At 40.7% G+C, this 24354-nt stretch overlaps 2 protein-coding genes across 2 annotated transcripts; both read right to left on the reverse strand.

Annotated features, from left to right (window-relative positions):
- Window positions 1-806: 806 nt before the first annotated feature.
- Window positions 807-10710, reverse strand: LOC146480281 (uncharacterized). Its single transcript, XM_085109448.1, has 6 exons — window positions 10473-10710; window positions 7207-7485; window positions 4577-6320; window positions 3737-3989; window positions 3393-3563; window positions 807-2651 (listed from the first exon to the last, which is right to left on the reverse strand). Exons 1-4 carry the CDS (start codon window positions 10539-10541, stop codon window positions 3832-3834), a joined length of 2250 nt encoding a protein of 749 aa, XP_084965574.1. The 5' UTR covers window positions 10542-10710; the 3' UTR covers window positions 807-2651; window positions 3393-3563; window positions 3737-3831.
- Window positions 10711-14155: 3445 nt separating this feature from the next.
- Window positions 14156-18724, reverse strand: LOC146480282 (uncharacterized). The gene is made up of 5 exons (XM_085109449.1): window positions 18545-18724; window positions 18221-18241; window positions 17522-17753; window positions 15747-16364; window positions 14156-14993 (listed from the first exon to the last, which is right to left on the reverse strand). Exons 1-5 carry the CDS (start codon window positions 18591-18593, stop codon window positions 14600-14602), a joined length of 1314 nt encoding a protein of 437 aa, XP_084965575.1. The 5' UTR covers window positions 18594-18724; the 3' UTR covers window positions 14156-14599.
- Window positions 18725-24354: the final 5630 nt, after the last annotated feature.

The raw sequence follows: 24354 nt of genomic DNA on the forward strand, positions 1-24354 counted from the left end.
GAAATATTTAGCTTTTTGTTTTTTTTCTAGTAGTACAACTCCGATTCCAACTCGAACTTCAACTCGAAGTCCAACTCGAAGTCTAACTCGAAGTCCAACTCGAACTCGAACTCGAATCCAAACTCGATGATTCGGGATTCCCACTAGAATGGGGTTGAAAAATTGCAACAAGACTGGCACATTGGAAAATGAAAGAGCTTGAAATACCACGAACCCCAGCTGAAATGCATCTCGGTCTTGCAGCGGAACACACCCAGCAAAAAAAAACTAACCAACTTACCATACTTGTGTGATGGAATTCAAGCGGATTCAAGTCGGATGCCTGCCTTATTGAAGATAAACTAATTCCAAATTCGGCTGGTTACAGAACTGACTGTATTATCTGGTTCTTGTTCGTGACACATGCGCTTCATGTGTCAATAAGCTGATAATTTGTTCCTAATTACACCTAGGTTTAATCTATTTAAAAATGCATTTGTTGTGCTAACAATAGCAACGCAATAGATCATATTTCCCTGAATATATCAGTCCCTTAGACTTTCCCACAACCAACAATTTGTAATGTTCACACAGTCCCTTAAGAGAAAATATCAAAAGAACGGCTGTATAAGCTAATCAAAAATAGAACCCTCTGGAACAATATAACAAATAGTAGAACCAGAGAAAAGTACCCAACTCGGCAGCTTTCATTTTAATTACTAATCACACTAGCGGGCTTTTTACACTGAACTAGAAAGGTATTTCACCCGGGAATTAACTCGGTTATGTGATAGAGTCATTGATGCACTCATATTGTTGTTAGATTCTGTTAGATTTAATAATGTAATATGGTCCACCTGAGGTTAAAAGTATATGTAAGTTTGTACAGCATAAAGTTTACTAGAGAAAAACAACGATTTCTGAAAGAGAAATTTGTCTTAGGTACGTAATAACTTATTTACTGCATGTTTTAAAGTAAGCTAGGGCTTTGTTGAGAACCATTTCTCATTCATGTAACCAGTTTTCTTCAGATTCTCATTACACAAAATATACAAATATCACTCAGGCAATTTTACCTAGATATTTAAAAAACTAATCTCTAGTAAATGGTCTTGTCAAGATTTTTTTCATGCGCATAACTTTTCGGCCATGAAGCTACATAATTTGAAAACTTATTAATTACAACTTGATATTTCAATAATCTTTAAAGCCAATTTTCTCTTTGCCATTTTCTCCCATTTTGATTTATGTAAATGCTCAATCAAAATAGCCCATTGATAGCTGGATTGGATTAGATGCATTTTGAAATTTTAATTTCGTAACGTCTAATTATACATATATGCCGGAGGTCTGTATCGGGAAAAACTGTGGCCAAGACCTTGAGTATGCGGTTGACGGGGCCGTGCTCAAGATAGAGGGCACATTTTTCCTAACACGGACTGACCTAGGCCGGTGAATAACATTTTTATTTTTTCCTCAACAAATTATTCTTTCTTCCTTTCATTCTTGTTTTTCTTGCATGTTTTGGCTCAGAAGTATTTACAAGTACTTTTAACTAAAACTTAAAAATTTTAAAAGCCAAGTTTTTCCTTGTGATGTCTTTGTCAATATTCTTTGTCATTATTACCGTACCTATCTAATTTCGTGTTAAAATTTCGATAATTCTGAAACCAATTAATTTCTCTTTGCCATTTTTTTCAGTCACGATTTATCAGTAAGAATAATTCTAAACTTAGCACTGAACTAAAGAGACTCATTTATCTAAAATATAAAATTTACAGGCGACCAGCCTTCTCTTTGAATAACTGAGAGTATAAAGTTGTTCTATCCTACTGCTACTTAGAGTTCTTAACTAAATTTTCTCCTAGTCTTGCTGATTTAGCATGATCGCGATAGTGTTCATCCTCAGAGAGGCACTATTTAAACAAGAATGTTTCTGTCATGAAACTATCGGCTGGTAGCTGCCCCTCAGAAATTTGAAGGCAGTCGGGGGGGCTACTTCCTTATAAGAGGCTAATGGGGATGTGCCGCTGGATGGGGTCGCATTTTCATGACTGGATTGACTATAATGGGGTTGCATTTTCAATAGAGTTACTACAATGGGGTCGCACATTTTCGGATTTTTGGGGTAAGAAAATTCTATTACGTAAGGATTCAAAATAGTCTAAGTTAAAAATGTCAGAAAGTTGATGTTTATTAAATCTAACAATCACCTCGCATTATATTTCGTTCTTGAAACCACAACTTCAATAAACCAGTTTCACAATAGCACAAAACCACCGGTCCAGAACAAAGTAGATGCATAAATAGAAAGTGACTTAGTTGGGATCGCGAAAATTACATTTTCCCAAAAGTGACTAAGATGGGGTCTATAACTGGCCACAAAAGAGACTATAATGGGGCAGGGGCTCTGAGAAGCCAGCGGCACATACCCAGCAAAACTGAACCCAAGTACCCCCCCCCCCCCCCCCCCCGGGTGAAAACGTCCCCCAAATTGGTGGTAGCAAGGACGCAAGTGTATGCTCCCTCATATATCAAACACCACATTCCAGTCACTGTCCACGGTCAGCTGTCGGCTGCTAGCAGCGCGCTTGGGTTGATTTCGTTTGCTAAACAGCGGGTTGTTGTACATTACTAAGTGATCGTCTATCTGTCTTGAACCGTCTTCACCCCTACGAATTAAGAAAACGACCTTTCGTTGTTTCGATTCAAAATAGCCTCCCAAAATAATCGGGGGTACCCTTTGTTTTCATTCGATTATGTACCAGGTTTATGAATGTAATTTTGACTCTACCATACCAAACGTGAAAATGATGTGCCAAACGAGGAATAGCCTATATAAAACTGCCACAATGAACTGAATGGTAAGAGTAAAGACTTAAAGTGCCCCTGGGACGAAAATTTCATTTTCCATCTTTTTGCATTTACATGTAGAACATGAGTAAGAAGGTCATATTCTACAAGAAAATGCAAAAAGATGGAAAATGAAATTTTCGTCCCAGGGGCACTTTAAGACACGATAACTTCCAAACAATGTTAGGCTTGAAATACTTGTGCTTGCCTCAGCAACCCACAAAATGAAGTTGCTATTACATCTTGTGATGGCAAATAAAAACAATGAGACTGAAAATGCTGCAACAACAATTGGCAAACTGGTGGCGAGCAATTAGAACCAACAGAAAATAATTCTCTTGTTAGAACTTGTTACTACTCTTACCAATGTTTTAGAAAATTCTATTGTGTTGGAAAATTTTCATTTTAACTCGAAACTTTAAACACCTGAAAGGTAATGAATAGATTTATGCAGTAATGGGAAGTTTGTGGCAAAAAAAAAACCAGGGGATTTTTTTTTGTGTTCGTGTCTTTGTTTTATTTGTTTGATTTAAGGAGAAGGCGCCCTAAGAGACACTTACCACGAGATCTCTTGAACTTCACACATCATCTCGTTCATCTCGTACTGGGAGAGAACATCAGCTGCAGGGTTAACCTTGCAGTGTAGAGTCCTGTCCATTGAGCTGCCTTTCTCATTTCCTTTGTCGTTCCGTTGTCTCTTATAAGGGACTGGCTTGGATCGGGATCTGCAACTGTACATGCCGTAAAAAAGAGAGGTTTATAAAGTAAATCAGGTGTTCAAGACTTTTCTCTGTTTTCATCTTGCACTACGGACTTGATTCAACTTGCACTATGACTCGACCATCTTGCACTATGAGTGGACCCGAGTTGTAGTCGAAATGGCTTTAAAATGTTAGCAACTCACCTCAGCAAAGCTATCATACCTCCAGCACATAGGACCAACAGAAGCGCAAAACCTCCAGTTATCAATCCCATGCGCGTTTTTGTCAGCCATTTTTCTTAAGGCGCCTTTTTACTTTGTTTCTCTATGGGTAGCATTCCACTCTCAGTTGGTGGCTCAGCCGGTATGATGTATTCTGTAATATGTTCTGATTCGGTGGAAGCCGTGGAAGATGTTGACGGCGTGGACGATGTTTCTGGCGAGTGGGTTGTAACTCCTGAATAATGAACAAATAAAGAGAATCATTACAAAAAGAAGTTCCTTTAGTTACAGCTGAATGGAATAAACCTGTTAGATGCCTTATTTCAAAGAGTCGCCTCTGACCGATGCCCAGCCGTTCTGTTTAAAACTTTATCTCTGCATTCGATTGAGTCCAAAAGACCTTTAGAAATCACTGCATTACGCGTTTCACAAGCACTAAACAAAAGAAACTTCAAAAAAATCGTAATCATTATTTTTTGGGCAAATAACTGAATCGCATGGTTACGTGTACATTCAAAACGAAAACGGTTTTTTTTGTCTTCTACTGATCGTGGCTCTAATAACTTGAAACTGACGGTAACAATAATTACATTATGACAATTGTCCGTTTTTTCAAGGAGCCCACGTTAACTTCCTCATTTCTTCCCAGTGCTTTATGACCGATAATTATTTGTTATTAAGTCTTAAGCAACGACCACGCCATAGAACGCTTGAATTTTTAAAAATAAATCAGTGTATTCGGTCTATAATTTGAATTGTCAGAAATAGAAGTCTGGGGTAAGCGATAGCGCTCGACAAAGTGTATCTGGTACTTGTACTTACTGTGAAGACAGCTTTCTCCTTCCCAACCTTCCAGGCACACTTTTTGACCCGTCTCTTTATGACATGTGTAATGTCCTAGGTAACTGTTCTGTGATCTGCAAAACACAGTGCAGTTAGGTCCGTACCAATGCTTGTAACATAATTTGCTTCCATCCGCGACATCACAAGTGAAGTGCCCAGAAGAATCATCTCTAGGGATGCACATCACGGAGCAGGTAGGGCCATACCAGGCTTGGTGACAAATTATGGACCCGTCCGAGGGCTCACAATCATAATGTCCCCTGGAGTCATTCCTAGCGACGCAATGCGTGGAACAATTGGGTCCAAACCAATGCTGGTGGCATAGCTTTCTACCATCATTGCCATCGCATTGGTATTGCCCGTGAGAGTCATTTCTCGGTGTGCAATACACTGTGCAATTTGGGCCAAACCAGTCGTGATGACATATCTTGGTGCCATCCCCGACACTACAATGGTAGTGCCCTCGTGAATTGTTCATTGATTTGCAGTACGTTTTGCATTCACTTCCAAACCAGTTGTCCAAGCAAACTTTGCTACCATTAATTTTACCACACGTGTAATGTCCATGGGAGTCATCGTGCGGGGCACAGAATAAAGTGCAACTAGCTCCGTACCAGTTGCTATGACACTTTTTGCCACCATCGATTTTATTGCAGTTGTAATGGCCAAACCAGTCGGTGTCCTGAGGAACACAATGTGTACTACAATTCTCGCCATACCAGTCTGGGTTGCAGATCCTTTGACCCGACTGTGGATGGCAAGTGAAGTGGCCAACATCATCATGTCTGGCAGCACAATAAACTTTGCAGTTCGGACCATACCAGTTGTGGGAACATAATATGCTTCCATTTATTGCACACTCGTGTTGACCCATGGAATCATTCCTGGCTTTGCAGTGCACGGTACAGTTTTCGCCAAACCAGTTTGGAAGACACTCCTTCGCTCCAGTGCCACTGTGACAAAGATAATGACCTGAGGAATCATTTCTCGGTGAACAAAAAATATCACAGTCACCTCCGAACCATCCTACCAGACACTCTCGTTTCCCAGTAGTGGAATTACACGTGAAACCCATAGAGGAATCATTCTTTGGTGTGCAATCACACGATGGACCAAACCAGCCTTTTAAACATATTTTGTTTCCGTTTGAGCCGCAGTTGTAACCTGCAATGGTGTCATTGGTTTGTTTGCAATAAACGTTGCACTGGCTTTTACCGTACCAGTTCTGCAAACAAATCTTTTGTCCCTGTGAATCGCAGGTATACCCCGCAAGGGAGTCATTCCTAGGCATACAGTGCACTTTACAACTGGGCCCATACCATCCTTTTAGACACACCTTTCTCCCTGTGCCAGACTCACATGAGTAGTGTCCATGCGTGTCATCATCATGAGGGACACAATACACTTTACAGCTTGCACCGTACCATCCGGCTCGACAGATCCACTCACCAGTGGCTTTATTACAAGTGTAATGTCCTGCGGTATCGTCATCGCGTGCTACACAATACGTAGTACAACTAGGACCATAATAATCTTGATTGCATTGAACGGAGTATTGTAGCACCGTTGTAGAAGGATTACCTCCCAGAGATACTTGCACCCATTTTGCTTGCGATGCCCACGATGTCGGGGTGACGGTGATTTGGCGTTGATATTTGTCGATGAGATCATCTGCAGATATTCCATCTTCATCCATAGCCTGGATACTTACAGCGAATGAACCCTAGCAATATGAGATTACAATTGTAAACCCAACGGTGATCAACATCTACGTTCTTCTTGATTCTAATTCAAAGTGTAACATATAGTTGGCGAGAATTAAATAAATGATCAACAAAGGAAACAACTTTAAAACAAAAAAAATTCTGTCATGCAGCACACAAAGAAGAATTTCTATTAACAGAAGCCCATAACCTCTATCTCTCATTCTAAGCCTTGGAGTGAACCCTTTCCCGAAAAAGATTTATTTTTTGAGGAAGTCTTAGAGGACCTTTGGAACCCCTGCAGTTCAAATACCCAATCAAAAAAGATAAAAAGACAATGGAACAGTCAGTTTTCATATGTCATTCGTTTCCCGTGTAAATCTATTTTTAGAACTGCTTTTCCTGGTAAAGGGTTGAATTAAGGAATTAATAAAGATGGAGGCTCCTAGTCCTGGGCTTCTGCTATTGATCAAATTTTAGATCGCCAAACTTGACACAAAACTAAAGTTTTCCAATTTGTGTTGGTAAATGTAAGTTGACGGTCCTGTGCACTTCACAGAAACAGTTGAAGGCAGACATGTTGGTTACTTGTTGACCGAAGTAGAGCAAATCTCTATAAGTAACTTTTTCAATAACCTTTCTGCGCTGGAAACTTGTAGTCAGTGTGAGTATGTGTGTAGCTATCGTGCAACAGGTACATGCTGCTTACTTCAACCAATTAAACCTAAATTACACTTCGCGTGTCTTGATGTCATCTGCACGGCGTGGCATGAACTGATAATGAACGACAAAAAAAATCCTCTTTGGGGAAGTGGTAATAAAGTATGTATGTATGTATGACAAACAATGTCCTCAGCTCTTCAGGGTAAGTCAAAGAAAGTTCATAATAACTCGTAAAAACGTTACCTTCCATGAAGAAAACGTCCACACGAGAGGATTTCTTCCACCGCTTTTGAAGGCCTCGTTTAGCTTAAAGACAACGTACTTTGTGTTATCGTAGGTCTTTGTCGTTACAGATTTGACACAAGATCCACCGGCATTTTCTTTCAGGCATATCTTTAAATAATAGTCGCAACTCCTGCATGGTGACTCACAGCAGTTTCCGTTTAAGTCTAAATTGGAGGGATTTGAAAAGCTCTTCAAAAGGACGGACAGTTTTCCTCCTGGGCCGGCTGATATGGGAACCTGTTGGCGCAAAATGCAAGACTTTATAAAATTTAACTTCAAAATTAAACTGGGGTTTTGGATGGTCTCTGACACAGCTGTCTGAAACGGCGTTGAAACGACACACTGAGTCCCGACTGACTAGGTGGCTGACTAACTGTATGGATGGATGGATGGATGGATGGATGGATGGATGGATGAATGGATGGATGGATGGATGGATGGATGGATGGATAGATGGATGGATGAATCCGGATGGATGCAACCTCGTTCCCAGGGTCTCTCAACTTTCCGCCCAAGCTTGGCTGGGAAGATGAGAGACCCTGGGAACGAGGTTGGGATGGATGGCGGATTGTCTCGGCCTAAGTGCTTGACTGACTGACTGACTGACTGACTGACTGACTGACTGACTGGCTGGCTGGCTGGCTGGCTGGCTGGCAGAATGAATGAACGAACCTTGCTAATTGCTCATTTGGCCCATGCAGTTCTTCACGCACTTATACCCGGAGGCATGCAACAGTGAGCTTTTTTCTGTTATTTCATAGATTTTCTAGGCCCATGGCGATTGTCTCTTGAATTTGAAAAGGCGAAATAAGAACTTTTCGTTCCTTCGTTCAAAAAAAGTTACATACAAAATTTCATGCAATGTCTAAACTTGCAGAGTATACTCTGCTATGTGTCAATCCCACATTTCAATGTAATTCTTTTCATTTTGTTTTTATTCTTAACTGATGATTTTAGGTATTACTATTAGGAAGGTCACAGGAAAACAACCCCTGCCAAGATATTATTACTGCGAATTATCAAGAGCGTGCGGCAATGCGATTTCGAAACCTTAATTGTTTCTCTGACTTTTTGAACTACCTGTATGACCAAGGAGGCGGATGTCTGCCAATCAAATACGTAAAATAAATAACAACATTATCCACCTCACACTGTCGAACTATTGCATTGACTAATGGTATCGCTGTTTTTGGCCGACTCTTTGAAGTATTATATTGAACAATGAGGCCCTGACCGGAACGCAATTTCATTGAATTATCTACCTCTGCACGTTGCTCAACCGAACGTCTGAGTAGAACTTCCAAGTTATTTCCAGTAGATCGGAGATACTGATCCGTTTCACCTTTAATTTATTTTATGGAACACTTGCCGTAATTTGACTGTAATTTTTTTTGTCTCCGAGATCGGTTTTTGTCACTGCTGAAACTTAGCGTCACTGATCTTCTCATTTGTCATAGAAAACGAAAGAGGATCACGATGATCCTGTTTTGTGGAAACAAACTCTGTGGCCACTCGACCCAAAATTAATCTTCTTAACTTTTACTTAAGCGATTAACAGTTTTTCCAAAGTTGGTTTCGAAACAACTGAGATAGGTCAGGGTTTACGAATCCGTTAAATGGCTGCAGACAACTTGAACCGCGAAAACTTGAAACTGGTGAAAAGTTAAAGCCTTGAGACAACGTATTTGATTTGGTTAAGAACTGTCGGTTATCCCGGTTTCGGTCCTTAGTTGTGCGCAAGTCATGTAAAGAGTAGCAGAAAGAATTAAACAATTTTTAATACGACTGTATTTGCAAATCAGTGAGTTCCTTGCCTTCAGCAGTCCGGTACGACCTTTTTGCTTTTCGGTAATCTATATTTTGAGGGGCTGAAATAGTAATGTAACTTGATTATAAACGCAAAACTAAAGAAGGGAGCTCTGCAACGAGAGAAAATTGTTTTCCAAAACATCTTTTCCCGTTTGTGCCGACATGAACTATTTGTTTCCCCAAAAGACTTTGAGTATCTCAAATAGTTCAGACACGTTTGTCAAACAATACCCGGTTCGTGTCCGCGCAAATGATCAGGAAAAGTTTTATAGACCTTTTCCTCATGCATGTTATAATGTTGCGTTTTCCATAATTTAACCCCCCCCCCCCCCACCCCTAATCTCGTACCAGTCGCGTGTGTCTCCTTCGTATCGTTTCACCCGTATGTTATGACCAGTGACCGATCTTCATTGAGGCGTGTAACACAAGTGCACTTTAATTTTTACTCTTCATTTCCATTTTGGATATATGCAAACAAATGTAATCGATGCTCCGTCGGTGAAAACTTTGTTTCAGAGAGCAATTTGAAAATTTGATAGGGTCGAAATCCAAGCAGAAATGAAAAGAAAACAAAATGTTCTTGTTTACTAGTTCAGTGTTGAAAAGCGGACTTAACTTGAATTGCAGCCGTGGGAATGAGCCTTCAATAGCAGAGCTCAGCCTCCACGCTTTGACATGCACGGGTCAAATCTGGCGGATCAGCAACGACTTGTTTGCAAAATAAAATTCTCTAGTCTTGAAGAGCAGTTTGTTAGAAAAGTTGCTAAATCAACAAAAACATCTGGGCTTCTTTCGCGGGCCATGAAAAGAATGTAACTATTAAATTGATTTAGGATATGGCCCTGGCATTGACCCGGTCACAGAACAGGAAACCCGCGCAACCAACCAGCTAAATAATTTTGCCGATCACGGACCCAGCCCGCACACAGAGACAACAGAAAAATTGCTTCGTTTTGCCGTTTATCAAGTAAAGATACAGCTGAAAGCTGGGGGCAGTGCTCAGACAGTTTCATTTACGTTAGCTAAGTACAATTTTTCAAAGAATTAAAGAAAATCTTGATTTAACTCCTTGTGAAAGGGTAGCGTTCAAGCTGGGCCAGCTACATGTCACTGATGCAATATTACCTTTCGACAACAAATGTTGACGGATCATTATAAAATATGTGTTTTACAATACAGTGAAAATCGACAAATCTAAATACTGTTAGTATGATCCCAGTAAAAACATTCATATCCTTAGCAATGCGTACTGGATGTTAACTTTGAATCTTTTTTTTTTCGGCCAAGTTTAAAATCTGCAGAGGCAGTCTGCAAACATTGTTTATCAAAGTGTAACTGGTTTCAGTGAACTGCTAACATTAACATTCCCTTTTCTAAACGGCTACTGTCTATAATACTTATTCTTGCTGACGTACCTGGAAACTGATGAGCAGAGATAAAGAGAGTAGAAAAACAGCGGAGTATGAAGGCGCGAAGAGTGCCATCGAGGCCAGTGTGACGTTGCTTGAATTTGTAAATCAGAGCTCTGCTAATTGAATATTCGGTGAAAACACGTACACGAAAAAGCACCACTCTAAACCAAAGGGCACGCACAGTCGAGGTCTGCACGAATGCCAACACAAACTAGTTAACTCTGCGTACCGCTAAAATAACAAACCGATATGTTGACATTGGGTTGTACTCATAGCGCACGTGATCAGCTTATCAAACGCGCGTAAAACTATCTACATGGTGTCCGCCGACCCCAGCAACGCAATGATCAAAAGGATCGTTGTTTCGAAACGGTGACACATCGATTGCTTAACAATTAGTAGGTCAATGTTATGGCTGGTTTGCTTTTATTTTTACCAGAAAGAGAACAGAAAGGACGCTGTGTATTTGTACTAAAAAATGGAGTCCAGTTTGAATGAATATATCTTCCCTTCTGGTTACGAGTTTAGGAGCTGATAGGTTCAACGCTAAGCTCTTGTTTTTACTTAGTCATAAAGAGGTGCGGAAGTTAGGAAATACAGCATCATGAAAAGTTGTGCAAGGTAAGTTAATTTTGTCACTTTTACCTTACGTCATGAAATGACTGTACTTATATCCCCTGGGAAGAGGAGAGGAAGGATTGGGAATAAGCCGATAGTCGTCATAACACAGATTTAAAGCCATCACCAAGTTTATTGAACGGAGTGCATAAGTTTCATCTGGGCATAATATTTCGTCTGAATTAGTAAATAGGGGTTTGAAAACAACGCAGCTTGACTAGCAAGACCGGGCCCACCTCCTCCTTGGGACTAAGTTCTGAGCATCATTACACCATGTCAGTCATGATTAGTGATCATGGACTCAAATAGATTTCACATCTCGATACAGTTCGATGACATGCAATCGCAAAGATCGGTACTCGATTGGTGTGTCAATAGAAGAGTTGTTCAACGCATTGCAATGATGTAGCATCTCAAAGCATCGATATTTCATTCAGTTGGTACATCAAAATTTCGTGACGTTTCTCGGAAAGGTCATTTTGTCATTGCAGGTGATGATTTGCTTTGAAGGGGGCGCAATATCAAGCAATGACGCTGTTTGTGGCGAAATCGTAAGAAAATGGTTTGCCCTCTTAGCGCAATCCGCATACTCTTTTGTCACCATCATCTGCAGCTAGCAAAACACGAGAACAAATCCTACGTTTGCGTTTTTTACGGGCACTTGACCCTGATTTGACGGCCCGGAGGCAATTTTTTTGAATCCCTAGTTGAAATCAATCCGAGTTTTACCAATCTTTATTACCTCACACTTAAAAAGTGCTCGTCATATCATATCGAAAATCAAAGATCAAAACTCTGTAACATGTAAAAATTTTAAAACTCGAAAGAATCACTCAGTGTTTGAAATCACGCCAAACAAAACGTTATCTTTCTAAGTTACAAGTGGATCTTGTTTGTACGCCTCTACGCATTACCCACTTTCTCTTACCAGTTATTTTCCCTTGTTAAATAAAATAACTTTAAAAGTGATATTTCAATTGTTATAATAAAAAAAATTGTTATTTCGCAACATGAGTGATTCCAACTGGTAGACGGCTTTTATAAATTACAGAAACACCATCAAAAATTAAATTAACCACGCATCTCAGTACCGTTTCGCAATCTTATTTCTGTCCGACAAAGGTCATTGACCGTTCTCCGCCTAAACAGACCAACTTTATATATTTTTAAGTGGATTAAAAAATTAGTTACAACCAGCCCCCTGCAAACAAATATCTATCTTTTAATTTTAATTTACTTTTTACGTTCTAAAAAGCCGTTGGATAAAACTATCCAGAATACACTAATCAGTCGTCATCCATAAAGATCCACAGAAACACGAGATCTTTATTTGATATTCCATTTCGTGATGTTTACGATCGTCGCTTTGAGAGCCGTTTGAACGCGTCTTAAATTGTGTTGCCAACTCATTTCAAAATGTAAAGATTACATAGATCAATATTTCACTGATGGAAGGCACTTGAAGGGCACAAGTCGCTCTTGGAAAAGGTCGTGACAGAGATTAATTACAAAAATCTTTTGCAGTTATCTTTCATCAGAATCGCATGTCCAATATTACGAAGAAGCTCGCATAGAAGCGCACAACTTTAAAAATACATACCTCGAATAAATAGTCTAAAAGCTTCACAAACGAATTACGAGAAACGGCAAACGGTGATTTATTTTGCACCAATAACGTTGCGACTCACTCAGTTTTGTTTTCAAAATCAATAGAGATGAGATTTTACTGATGCTTGCAAGTCAGTTTCTGTGAACCTCCAAGTAAAAGTCAACCTGTGGTAGACCCATTTTACTCTGGAAAGTTCGAATCTTCTCCACACTTGAAATTGTAATTAACAAACTTTACTCCACATTGTCTCTCTTCGCCCATAAATGGATACCAGGGGAAAACCCTACAATGGACTAACATCCAATTCAGGAGAGAGAAGCAAATCTCCTATTGAGTTATGTCCACAGAACTTGAAATGCAACTTTTACACATTTTCCTTAAAGCGACATAAAAAGAAATCTGAAAAAACAAACAAACAAACAAACAAAAACATATCAGCATCAAGCACGCAACTGCATGATCAGCTGTCAGAAACCACATCTTAGCTCCACTTAGTTAAATCAAGTGTTAGCCATGCGTATGCTAATTGCCTTGCATTGCTACTCTTTTGATCGATAGCAGTTTTCAAATCCTCAGTATTTACGAATATTTGACATTTTGTGGAAGTCGATATCGAGATTACAATTGTGTTAGCGCCGTGTAGGTCGTGTAAGTATTGGGAAGTGTAATACATCTGCTCCAGTGAAATATCAACACTGAGCACTTACCAAAATGTCCTGGACCAAACTTCTTTGAATAGATTTAAGAACGTGGTGACGACTAGCTATTTCGATATCGCTTTCACCGCGCGATCCTCTCCCTGGGCAAAGTTTTGTCACTCATAATTTGGGCTGTGAATGATTATAGTGACAACGAAAATTATTTACTGCATCTGTGACAACCAGTTGGATCTCAGGGCCTTTGAACGTGGATTCGGGGTGATAAACTGATTACTAACCGTGCGGGAGGTCGCGGGTTCAAACCTCGGCCGCACCACCACTCGGGGTCTTTTAAATAACTGAGGAGAAAGTGCTGTTTTTGTTCTAACATCTGCAAATGGTTAGACTTTCTAGTTTTCTCGGATGAGGACGATAAACCGTAGGCCCCGTCTCACAACCCTCGTTTGTAAAGAACTCTGTGGGACGTTAAAGAACCCACTCACTGTTCGCAAAGATTAGGGAACGTAGTTCCCGGTTTTGTGGTCTGGACTTTGTGTGTATATTCTCATGATTGGGTGGGTAAATGCTCGGAGATATTAACTGTGTAAGCTACTCTTAAATTGGAGGGTAGAATAAGATATGATGATGAACCTATCGCACAGCTTGCTTTGCCTTTCGTCATCGCTTCTTCACATTGTCTCTCTATCTCTGCCCGAATTTACGAATTTGGTCGTCACTGAACCTTTAGACAAGAACCAATCAAATAGCTCAAGATCAAGTAGCCTCCCATGGAGCTGTTTTTAGGGGAGTCGCTTTACCCTCTTCCCCACAAAGAGGAGAGGCTAACAAAATGTCGAGGGATAAACCCTGCGATGGAGTATCGTCTCGTCCAGAGGGAGTATAGTAAGATATCCCTGGTAGATTCATCCCTTAGGCACCATTGGTTGGATGTCTAGTGCACAGTTAAGCGCTTGACTCGTGAAGACGTTATCTATCTAGTTGCAACGGCAATTTACTATTATCTACGTACTGTCGGGGGAAAGTAAACGCGCACTTTATCGAAGGACGAAATCTGTGCTTACAAACTTCGCAAGTGATTGGCATATGTCTGACCGATAAACTGATAAGCGATGCAAGTCCGGGTCTTAAACAAACTACAGAAACAAACTCTTAACAGCCCGCTTTATTTGATTCTCAATACAAGCAACAGATTAAACTTGACGCACATTGATGACCTAGCGTCGGCGACTCGGCGTCGGCCCCAGTTATTTCCCTACTGGCCTCCAACCACCTCCGCCTCCCCCTACGGGTCTCCAGCCTCCACCACCGCCTCCAACAGGTCTCCAACCTCCCCCACCACCTCCGCCTCCTGGACGCCAGCCACCTCCACCTCCACCTCCACCACCATTTCCGCCTCCACCACCCCCTCCGCCATTACAATACGAGCTCTTATCGAAACTTCCCTTCGCGACATTATTCCTGAAGTCGTTCATCATGTTTCCTGCGGGACGATAGCGGCCTACCACGTAGGTACACCCTCTGGAGGTAGCTTTTCCCATCCCCAGCTCTACACTCTTCTTCCACACCACCTGGGTAAAGTGTCCCGTGCCGGATCCCCATCCGGGATTGTTGAAATTGAACTTGCAAACTTCTTTATACCTGAGTGAAAGATTGACAAAAGGAGATATCTTAGCACCCCTCTTCTGAATTTACCCTGTGTTCTAATCCTGTTTTAAATGTTTGGTATACAACAGTCTCATATGAAGATGAGTTTTCATCCCGTCACATTTTAAGTAGTAAAAAAATGCAGAAGAAAAAAATGCAAATAATAGTAAAGGCGAAAAAAATACTAGAGATTATAATTGTTTTTGTTAACTTAAAGTTGAAACAAGACAATAAACAAACAAATAAACGTAAACACGAACAAACGCGATTTAATTTAATACTCATCATATACCGCACGTAGATCGAAGACAGAATCAATTAAATGAGGTCAGAATTCCTTCCAATCAATCAAACAAGCCGACGATGGCTAACTGGGTGGCTAAAATCTCTGTGTATATGTCTTTTTTTAATCAATCGAATAGTCTTAACTTTCATTTAAGCAAACTCCAAGTGCTTTGAATATCACAAACTTGGAAAATATTACCCAATCAGCTGTCTGGCTGTACACTGACGGTAAATTTTAAATCCCTTATCCAATAGGCCATTTCCGAGTTGCTGAGAACCTCACTATGAAAGCGAGGCTAAGTGCAAGACTTTTCATACGAAAATGAGTTTTGTTTGCATATGAATGAAAACTGATTTTCATAACAAAAACTTTGCACTTAGCCTCGCTTTCATAATGAGGTTCAAAGCAACTCGGAAATGGTCTATTGAGTTTTTTTCTTATCCAGTGCATATAGTACTCACCACATTTCAACAGCCTGCTGGGCCGAAAGGTCACGACCGCACGACATAGCGAGATTCTCCCCCTGACCTGGTCTCTGACTGGAGCTCGAGTGCTGAAGACTTCCCCTGCGTGCTAGCCGCTGGGCATAAGCTGCTGCCTGCTGGCTCATACCAGAATCCAAACTCATATCCGGGGCATCGTGTATCCTGCGATACTTGTTATGTGCAGCCAAGCCATCTTCGTCAAAAGATCCATCCCCACCGTTACCTCCGCCACCCCCGTTTCCGCCCCCACCACCCCCGTTTCCGCCGCCACCACCGCCATTGCCGCCGCCACCACCCCCATTGCCACCGCCACCGCCCCCGTTGCCTCCTCCACCACCCCCATTTCCGCCACCACCACCCCCTCCGCCATAACAATATGAGTTCTTATCGAAACTTCCCTTAGCGACATTATTCCTGAAGTTGTTCATCATGTTTCCTGCCGGACGATACCGGCCCACTACGTAGGTACACCCTCTGGAGGTAGCTTTTCCCATCCCCAGCTCTACACTCTTTTTCCACACAACCTGGGTAAAGTGTCCTGTGCCGTACCCCCATCCAGGATTGTTGAAATTGAACTTGCAAACTTCTTTATACCTGAGTGAAAGATTAACAAAAGGAGATATCACATCAGAAATATTAGTCGTATACGCCCATACCTTAGTATTGACTCAACCAAAACACTATTGCATCATTAGTAACGTCTCGCTTAGATCATTGTAATTAATGCGCTTCTCTATGGCCTACCTGATTATCTTATTCAAAGACTACAATATGTTTTGAACGCTGCTGCTAAAGTGATCACTTGCAAGCGGAAGTTTGATCATGTCACGCCACTACTTATTGAGCTACATTGGCTCCCCGTCCGTCAGCGTATTGTACTTAAGATCTTATTGTAGACCTTTAAGGCACTCCAACTCCAATGTACTTGACTGAGCTCATCAGTCCTTATGTTCCCAGGCGAGCTCTTAGGTCTGCTGACCAACCTCTACTGAAGCAGCCAACGCACAAGCTCAAATTGACTGGCTTTAGGGCTTTTTCAGTGTGTGCGCCTTACCTCTGAAACCCGCTTCCATTTGAGATTAAAAGCAGCGCATTTCTCTCTATCTTTAAAGCTAAGCTTAAGACCTATCTTTTTCGACAAGCATATTTTTAGACCTTTAATTGACTTTTGATTTTTTGATTCTTAGATCTTTTTTTACATTCTTTTAGTGTATAGATTATATGTTCGGCACTGTAAAGCGCATTTGAGCGTTAGGAAAATGCGCAATAGAAATAAATTATTTATTATTATTATTATTATTATTATTATTATTATTATTATTATTATTATTATTATTATTATTATTATTATTATTATTATTATTATTATTAGTCTTCTTCTGAATTTATCCTGTGTTCCTGTTCCAAAGTACGATGGCTTACGGTGGCTGAAATCTCTGTGTACATGTCTTTTAAATCCATCAAATAGTCTTAACTTTAAATTTTCATTTAACTAAATTCCAAGTTCTTGCAACTGATCGTGAACTTGAAAATATTTGCCCAATCAGCTGCCTCGGTTGCCTCTATGCTGGCTAGGGGCCTGGTTGTACACTGTCATGAACTTGGAAATGTTTACCCAATCAGCTGCTTCGGTTACCCCATATGCTGGCTATTGCTAACTATGGGCCTGATTGTCCACTGTCAGTAAACTTTAAATCCGTTATCCCGTTGAGTTTTTTCTTATTCAGTGCATGCAAGGCTATAGTACTCACCACATTTCAACAGCCTGCTGGGCCGAAAGGTCACGACCGCACGACATAGCGAGATTCTCCCCCTGACCTGGTCTCTGACTGGAGCTCGAGTGCTGAAGACTTCCCCTGCGTGCTAGCCGCTGGGCATAAGCTGCTGCCTGCTGGCTCATACCAGAATCCAAACTCATATCCGGGGCAACGTGTATCCTGCGATACTTGTTATGTGCTGCCAAACCATCTTCGTCGAAAGATCCTGAACAAAAGAAAGGGTCCCAAAACAATAGGTTTCATATCATAGTCATGCCACTAAAAAATGCCCTTCCTTACATCAGTCGAGAACAGAATAATCTTTTTTACTTAAGTGACTACATCATGAGACAAACTATTCATTTTTTATTATCATTTTTGTCATATATATTTGCCTAGCTCCAGATCTCGAAAATGAGTTTGTAACTTTGTACACATGAATTATAGTTTATGCCAGAAAACTGTTAGGAAAACTGAAGAAAAACGCTTGCGTCTAGGGAGAAAAAGCACTTCTGGACTAAGTCATTCACTGTTAAATCTAGCGATTCACGGTTGCTGTTAAGTGACTTTGGAACACAAAGAAACTGGCTTTACCAGCGAGTAAATGACTAAAGTAAATGATGTTCAATGTTTAAGTCCTAAAAGGAAAAAATTGAAAAGGCATCCTCCCATAATACGTGTACTTTATCTTACCGTGAACTTTGTGCAACCCTCCTGAAAAAGAAAGAGATGCGTATGCGTCATGATCATCAGAAACGAATTTCTTTCGTAACAATGACTCCGACGTTATGGCAATAAAATTAAAAATAATTCTCGTTTCCTGCATGCAAGATGAAAACAAATCTTTCGTTTTTTCTTTCTCTATTATTCAGTATTAGAAACCGATTTCCACACCGACTGACCAATACAGCGTTTTCTTTGCGAATTTACGGATAATCATACCCTTACTGACCAAAAATGTGTCACAATTTTAATTGTGCTTAAAAGTGCTAAATTAAAATCAGAGTCTCGTCTCACCAACGATGCACAGCAGCCCCAACAACAGAGGGGAGAGATGAGAACACATAGCGAGAAAATGATCAAATAATTTACGCCGCGTATTAGTCAAGCTTCTCTAACGTGTACGCTTAACTTCATGACCTATCGCTTTTAAAGTCTGGGGTGGAGTCGATTCTAAGGGATTGTTTGTAGTTACAGCAGGTGAGATGAAAGGTGTTCAAACATATCAAAGCAAGGCAAAGAAAGTGCAATATTCCTACTTATTAAAACCTGGATCGTTGTATAATGCAATTCCAGGGATTTGATTGGCTTAGCGGCCATAGTATCAGGGTTTTCATTTGAGGCCGGAGGCCGGACGTTTCGTCCGGTCGTTTGCCATTCCACGTCCGGTACTTTGAGATCAAGTTACCAAACATTTTTGAAAATCAAATGAATTCGCAATGATAAGCCACTGAAAATTCTGTTGTTGCCATTCTCCCTCCCCCTCCCCCTACCAACTGACCATTTTCATTCAGTAATTTACTTTTTAAAGAGAATTTTAGTGAGCGCCAGCATTGCCTAGGAAACTGTTTCCTTGGTTCCAGAAACGCTGGAAATGGCGTTTCTGAATATTCTATTTTAAAAATTTCCTGGGGGAGCATGCCCCCAAACCCCCCTAGGTGCTTGCCACTTCGGCGCTCGCGAGGCGCCTTACGGCGCCAAGAAAACATTCACGTCCGGTGCTTTCAGAAGTATGTCCGCTACTTAACAAAACAGTTGAGAACACTGATAGTATATGAGCCATTAGGCCATGCCTGTAAATTGTCTTCTGGTTGTTCTTGCCAAGCAAAATCAGCAAGATCTAGCAATATTTCTTGATTGTTTTTAATAAAAAAAATTATCCCACTCGCGCTTGTTGGACATGAGATGATTATAATTGTTAATTATACTCAGGTTCAATCTGTATTAACGATTGGACAACGGTAAAAATATATTCAATCCAAAGCTATGATATCGTTTTTGAACTATAATAGTGAATTTTACAATAGCATTCTGCTACCACTTTAATCCGAGTCGCTTAGAATCTGCCAAAAACTTTTTCCAAAATTTCTTAAATTCTCACCTCAGAAATCTATTTAGAGAATTAAATGAACACCACTTCATGAGAAAGACATGGCTAGACGCTAGGCCGTTCTATCTATCTACTTACAACTCAGAGCTACGTTTGGTTATTTATGTCTTAGCGAAAAAGACAGAAACATCACTCATACATAGAAATTGACATATAGCAATAAAATTCAAACTAAGCATTATTGATGTGGGACTAAGTAAAGAGAAAATTGCGTTTTGTTAGCAACTAAAGTTATACGTTGGAGCTACAAATATTTGCTTTCTCAGTTCCAGAACTGAAGTGTTATGTTCAGCTGTTCAGGTGGACAGCGGACTAAACCACGTGATTCACTATAATGTTTGTTTAGCTTGCCCACGCATGGTCAGAATACAGAAACAAATAATCGCATACGATATCTGCTGAAATAAGACTCCGCCTGATACTTAACAAGTGATTCTCAGTTAACAATTCAAAACCTATAGCTACTGGTAGTAGGGTTTACAAATTCATAATTTTTATCTCATACCTTATTACCTTTCCTGTTTTAGTTAACCCCCCTCTCTAATAAACCCTTCCGGTTTAGGTTTTGATCATGTTTCACAAAATTGCGCTTTCGGTCTGCTTCTGCTATTACTCTAAAAAGCTCCCCTTTTTTGTCCCTTTTTGGGAAACCTTAAGTACTAGTTAAGAAGTCCCCTCACTTGGAGTTTAATGGACAGAATAGATGTAACATATCCTGATATTTATCCACGATGCGATCGATTGCCCTTGGGAATCATAGTGTACTCATCATAAATACAAACATCAGGTATTTAGAACAACTCTGACAGTTCCGAGTATGCCTGTGTCACTTTCTGGAATAATACATCATTCTTATTCATTTACCAGGCTGGAAATATACCATCACATTTATTTCATTTACCACACGTTCGACATTTAAATCCTAGCAGTATGCAGGATATTTGTCCCATGAACCTAGTTTAATGGCCTTAGCTCCCACGAGTCTCCTGTAGCTCAGTGGTAGAGCATCCGAACTAGTAATCGGAAGGTCTTAGGTTCGACTCCTGATAGGAGTACTCGGATTTCTTTTTTTCGAGTATGCCTGTGTCACTTTCTGGAATAATACATCACTCTCATTCATTTACCAGGCTGGAAATATACCGGATCTTGTGTCTTATAGGGGGCTTCGATCGATGGTAACGGTCGGATTGTCGGTCGACTCACGGTCGACTCACGGTCGATATCTCGGTCGATGTATCCACCGAGCATCGGTCGATTGTCGGTCGAGTAGCGAGCGAGTGTCGGTCGAGCATCGGCCGCTATATAGGCGACGTATCGACCGATCATTGGATCACCTTCGGTCGGGAGATCGACCGACAGTCGGTCGCGATAGCATCGGCAGTGTGTCGGCAATACATCGGTGAACCGTCGGTCAAGTATCGGTTAAGTATCGGTCGATGCATCGGCCGATACTCGGTCGACACGAAAAAGGAACGAGGATTTTGCTTTGTTCTAAACCGGTTAAAGCGGGACACTACAGTGTAATACGCTGGCAAATTTTTGCGCGTTCTCTTGACCTAATATGGTAAAATGATTCAATAGTGGAAGAATAAAATGAGATAACGACAGACTATCGACCGACTATCGGTCGTTATTGATATGACGACCGATATAGCGGTGCGCTATGCACAGGAATGTCGATCGAGATAAGGACGAAGTGTCGAAAAAACACATCGATAGAATATTGACCGATATATCGGCCGGGAAGCGGTGAAATACCGATAAAGTATTGGTGATGTGTCGGTGAAGTGTCGGTGTGTTGCTATCTATATCGGCCGACAGCCACCTCGGTCGATACGACGACCGCCATAGCGGTACAACATCGACCGAGTCATCCCCAATTATCGACCGAGTTGCGACCGAGGCTCGACCGAGATATCGACCGTCAGTCGACCGTCATTCGACCGACATATCGACCGTTGGCCCCCTATAAGACACAATATCACATTTATTTCAAATAACTTATTACGAGTTCGGCGTGAATTGGTAAGATTCATCCGGCCACTTAATGGTTCAATTAAATATTCCTTTTAAACGGACGGGGCAATATTTTCTTGTACTAGAGCTAATCATGTTATACAAAACAGTGATTCTTTTACTTCCCAACCCTCGGATCAATCGCGCGTTTGCTTTGATTCTGGTTGTTAAAGCTTTTAATATAGTGGCTTCACAAAAGGCAACGCGCTCTAGCCACTTGACCTGACCTGGCGAGTGGCCTCTTTTTCCCGCTTCGCTTTGCATGGATCGAGTTCCTGTTTCTCCTTCTTCACGTTGTGATTGGCTCATTTCGGTGTCTATGTTGTGCGCAGGTGTATTGTGGCTTTTGACTGCCCTTCGATTTCTTGCATTTAGCTAATCAGACGGAACAATTACAAATCGTCAACCTAACTATTTTCAAACGAGGTAAAAGTCAAAAGTAATCAATTTATGTTTTTTGCAATTCTGCGACTGCTGTCCGTTTACTTAATTCACACTCTTTTGAAGTTTTTGTTATTTCGTCCTATACATTGTTTTGAAGCTTTACTTCAATTTAGTCCAGGTACTACAACATAAATAAACTGTGTTTTGTTGCGCTATGCAAAGTCCTTTTAACCTTTTAGTCCTTGGAAGGCAACCGCTGAGCTGATATACAGAGGATTCGAGTTGATTTATTTTTTATTTATTCTGTGGTGTTTTTGTTTTCAATCTCTTTTAAAACAATTTTTCTTCAAACTTTTTGAGCCAAAGGGAGCACGTCATCTTGCGTGAGGTTTTTATTGTAAAGTTTTATTCCATGTTTAAAAGTTCCAAGACTATTTTGTGTTAAGTGACAGAAAGTTTGAAATGGCATGACGCAGATCGCGAGTTAAATTCATTTGATATGTGTATTTATGGGTATATTCAATCCAAATTGAGCCCTAAATACAACAAATTTATTGAGGCAATAATGAAGGGAATTAACTCCTTATTACTTCATCATTTGGTGGAAAGAATGAGAAAACATGATCGTAGGTTAGTTGTCAAAAGCACTCGGAACAAAAATATTCAATTTTTTTCCTTGTTTCTGAGTTCGCGTAAAATGAAAACTACAAAGAAAACCGCGTAAAAGGAAACCGCAACCAACCAGCTCACTAATTTTGCCGATCACGGACCCAGCCTGCACACAGAGACAACAGCAAAATCGCTTCGTTTTGCTGTTTATCAATTAAAGATACCGCTGAAAGCTGAGGGCAGTGCTCACACAGTTTCATTAACGTTAGCTAAGTACAATTTTTCAAAGAATTAAAGTAGATCTTGATTTTACCCACTGTGAAAGGGTAGCGTTCAAGCTGGGCCAGCTACATGTCACTGATGCAATACTACCTTTCGACAACAAATGTTGACGCATTATTATAAAACATGTGTTTTACAATACAGTGAAAATCGACAAATCTAAATAAGTATCATCCCAGTAAAAACATTCATATCCTTAAGCCCGGTTCATACGTCGAACTTTACATGAGATCCCGGTTCATACGTCGAACTTTACATGAGCCGAATCTAATACCTATTAAGGTCGACCCAAATAATTAGGTTCGGCAGTTGATTCAGACGTCGAACCTAACTGAAGTCGCACTTAATTAAAGCTAAAGTGAGTCATGGTCAGCGGCTGTTGTTTTTACTCAACAAGATTCAAAATGGCGGGAAAGATGAATGAGCTTGTTTGGTAAAATAATAAAGACAGGCCAAACACGGCTCCTACTGGTCGAGATAGGAAGAACATGACCTTCAAAGCTAATTTGCTCTTACGAGTACGTCTCTCAAAGATCTCCCTTTTCTGTACGAAAGTAGAGAAGGGTCTTTGTAGATCTCTCTTCGCAGAGGTTGATTTTCTATGAAGTGTCATTTACCAGGAGCCATAATCAGGGATAGAGACCGTAACGAGATGCCATTTTGACTTGTGGGCTTGTCCCCTTCTGTTGTACCAAAAAATCTATTTTTAGAAAAAATGGCGCCATACGCGCGTGCGAGCACGCGTGTAAACGGCCAGGATCGCGCGTGGAGAAATTGAAATTTTTTTCTACGCGTTCAAAATGGCGTCCAAATTTTAAAATTCTGCCATGGAATATCTCCTCTGTGCCCACATTTAAGGAATTATACTCTCACAAAGAAAAGGTAACAATTAAAAGAAGAGGGGGAAAGTTGGAATGAGCGGCCTATTGATTACATGACTCTCACAGTAAAGTCAAAAAGGCGCCAAAAATTATTTACTGCATCTGTGACAACCAGTTGGATCTCAGGGCCTTTGACTGTGGATTCGGGGTGATAAACTGATTACTAACCGTGCGGGAGGTCGCGGGTTCAAACCCCGGCCGCACCACCACTCGGGGTCTTTCAAATAACTGAGGAGAAAGTGCTGCTTTTGTTCTAACATCTGCAAATGGTTAGACTTTCTAGTTTTCTCGGAGAAGGACGATAAACCATAGGCCCCGTCTCACAACCCTCGTTTATAAAGAACTCTGTGGGACGTTAAAGAACCCACACACTGTTCGCAAAGATTAGGGAACGTAGTTCCCGGTGTTGTGGTCTGGTCTTCTTGTGTATACTCTCATGATTGGGTGGGTAGATGCTTGGAGATATTAGCTGCATAAGCTACTCTTAAATTGGAGGGTAGATAAAGATATGATGACGAACCTATCGCACTTGCTTTGCCTTTCGT

Source organism: Pavona decussata, unplaced genomic scaffold, assembly GCF_977016875.1.
Source record: "Pavona decussata unplaced genomic scaffold, jaPavDecu1.1 SCAFFOLD_53, whole genome shotgun sequence".
NCBI classification, from domain to species: domain Eukaryota; kingdom Metazoa; phylum Cnidaria; class Anthozoa; order Scleractinia; family Agariciidae; genus Pavona; species Pavona decussata.

Coding starts and splice junctions, on each gene's coding strand:
- LOC146480281 (XM_085109448.1), bottom strand. CDS start 10,541: ATGGCACTCTTCGCGCCTTCATACTCCGCTGTTTTTCTACTCTCTTTA. Junction 7,486..10,472: donor CTCTGCTCATCAGTTTCCAG/GTACGTCAGCAA, acceptor TTGCGCCAACAG/GTTCCCATATCAGCCGGCCC. Junction 6,321..7,206: donor GGACGTTTTCTTCATGGAAG/GTAACGTTTTTA, acceptor TCATATTGCTAG/GGTTCATTCGCTGTAAGTAT.
- LOC146480282 (XM_085109449.1), bottom strand. CDS start 18,593: ATGTGTTCTCATCTCTCCCCTCTGTTGTTGGGGCTGCTGTGCATCGTT. Junction 18,242..18,544: donor GGGGCTGCTGTGCATCGTTG/GTGAGACGAGAC, acceptor TTTCTTTTTCAG/GAGGGTTGCACAAAGTTCAC. Junction 17,754..18,220: donor AGGGTTGCACAAAGTTCACG/GTAAGATAAAGT, acceptor TCTTTTGTTCAG/GATCTTTCGACGAAGATGGT.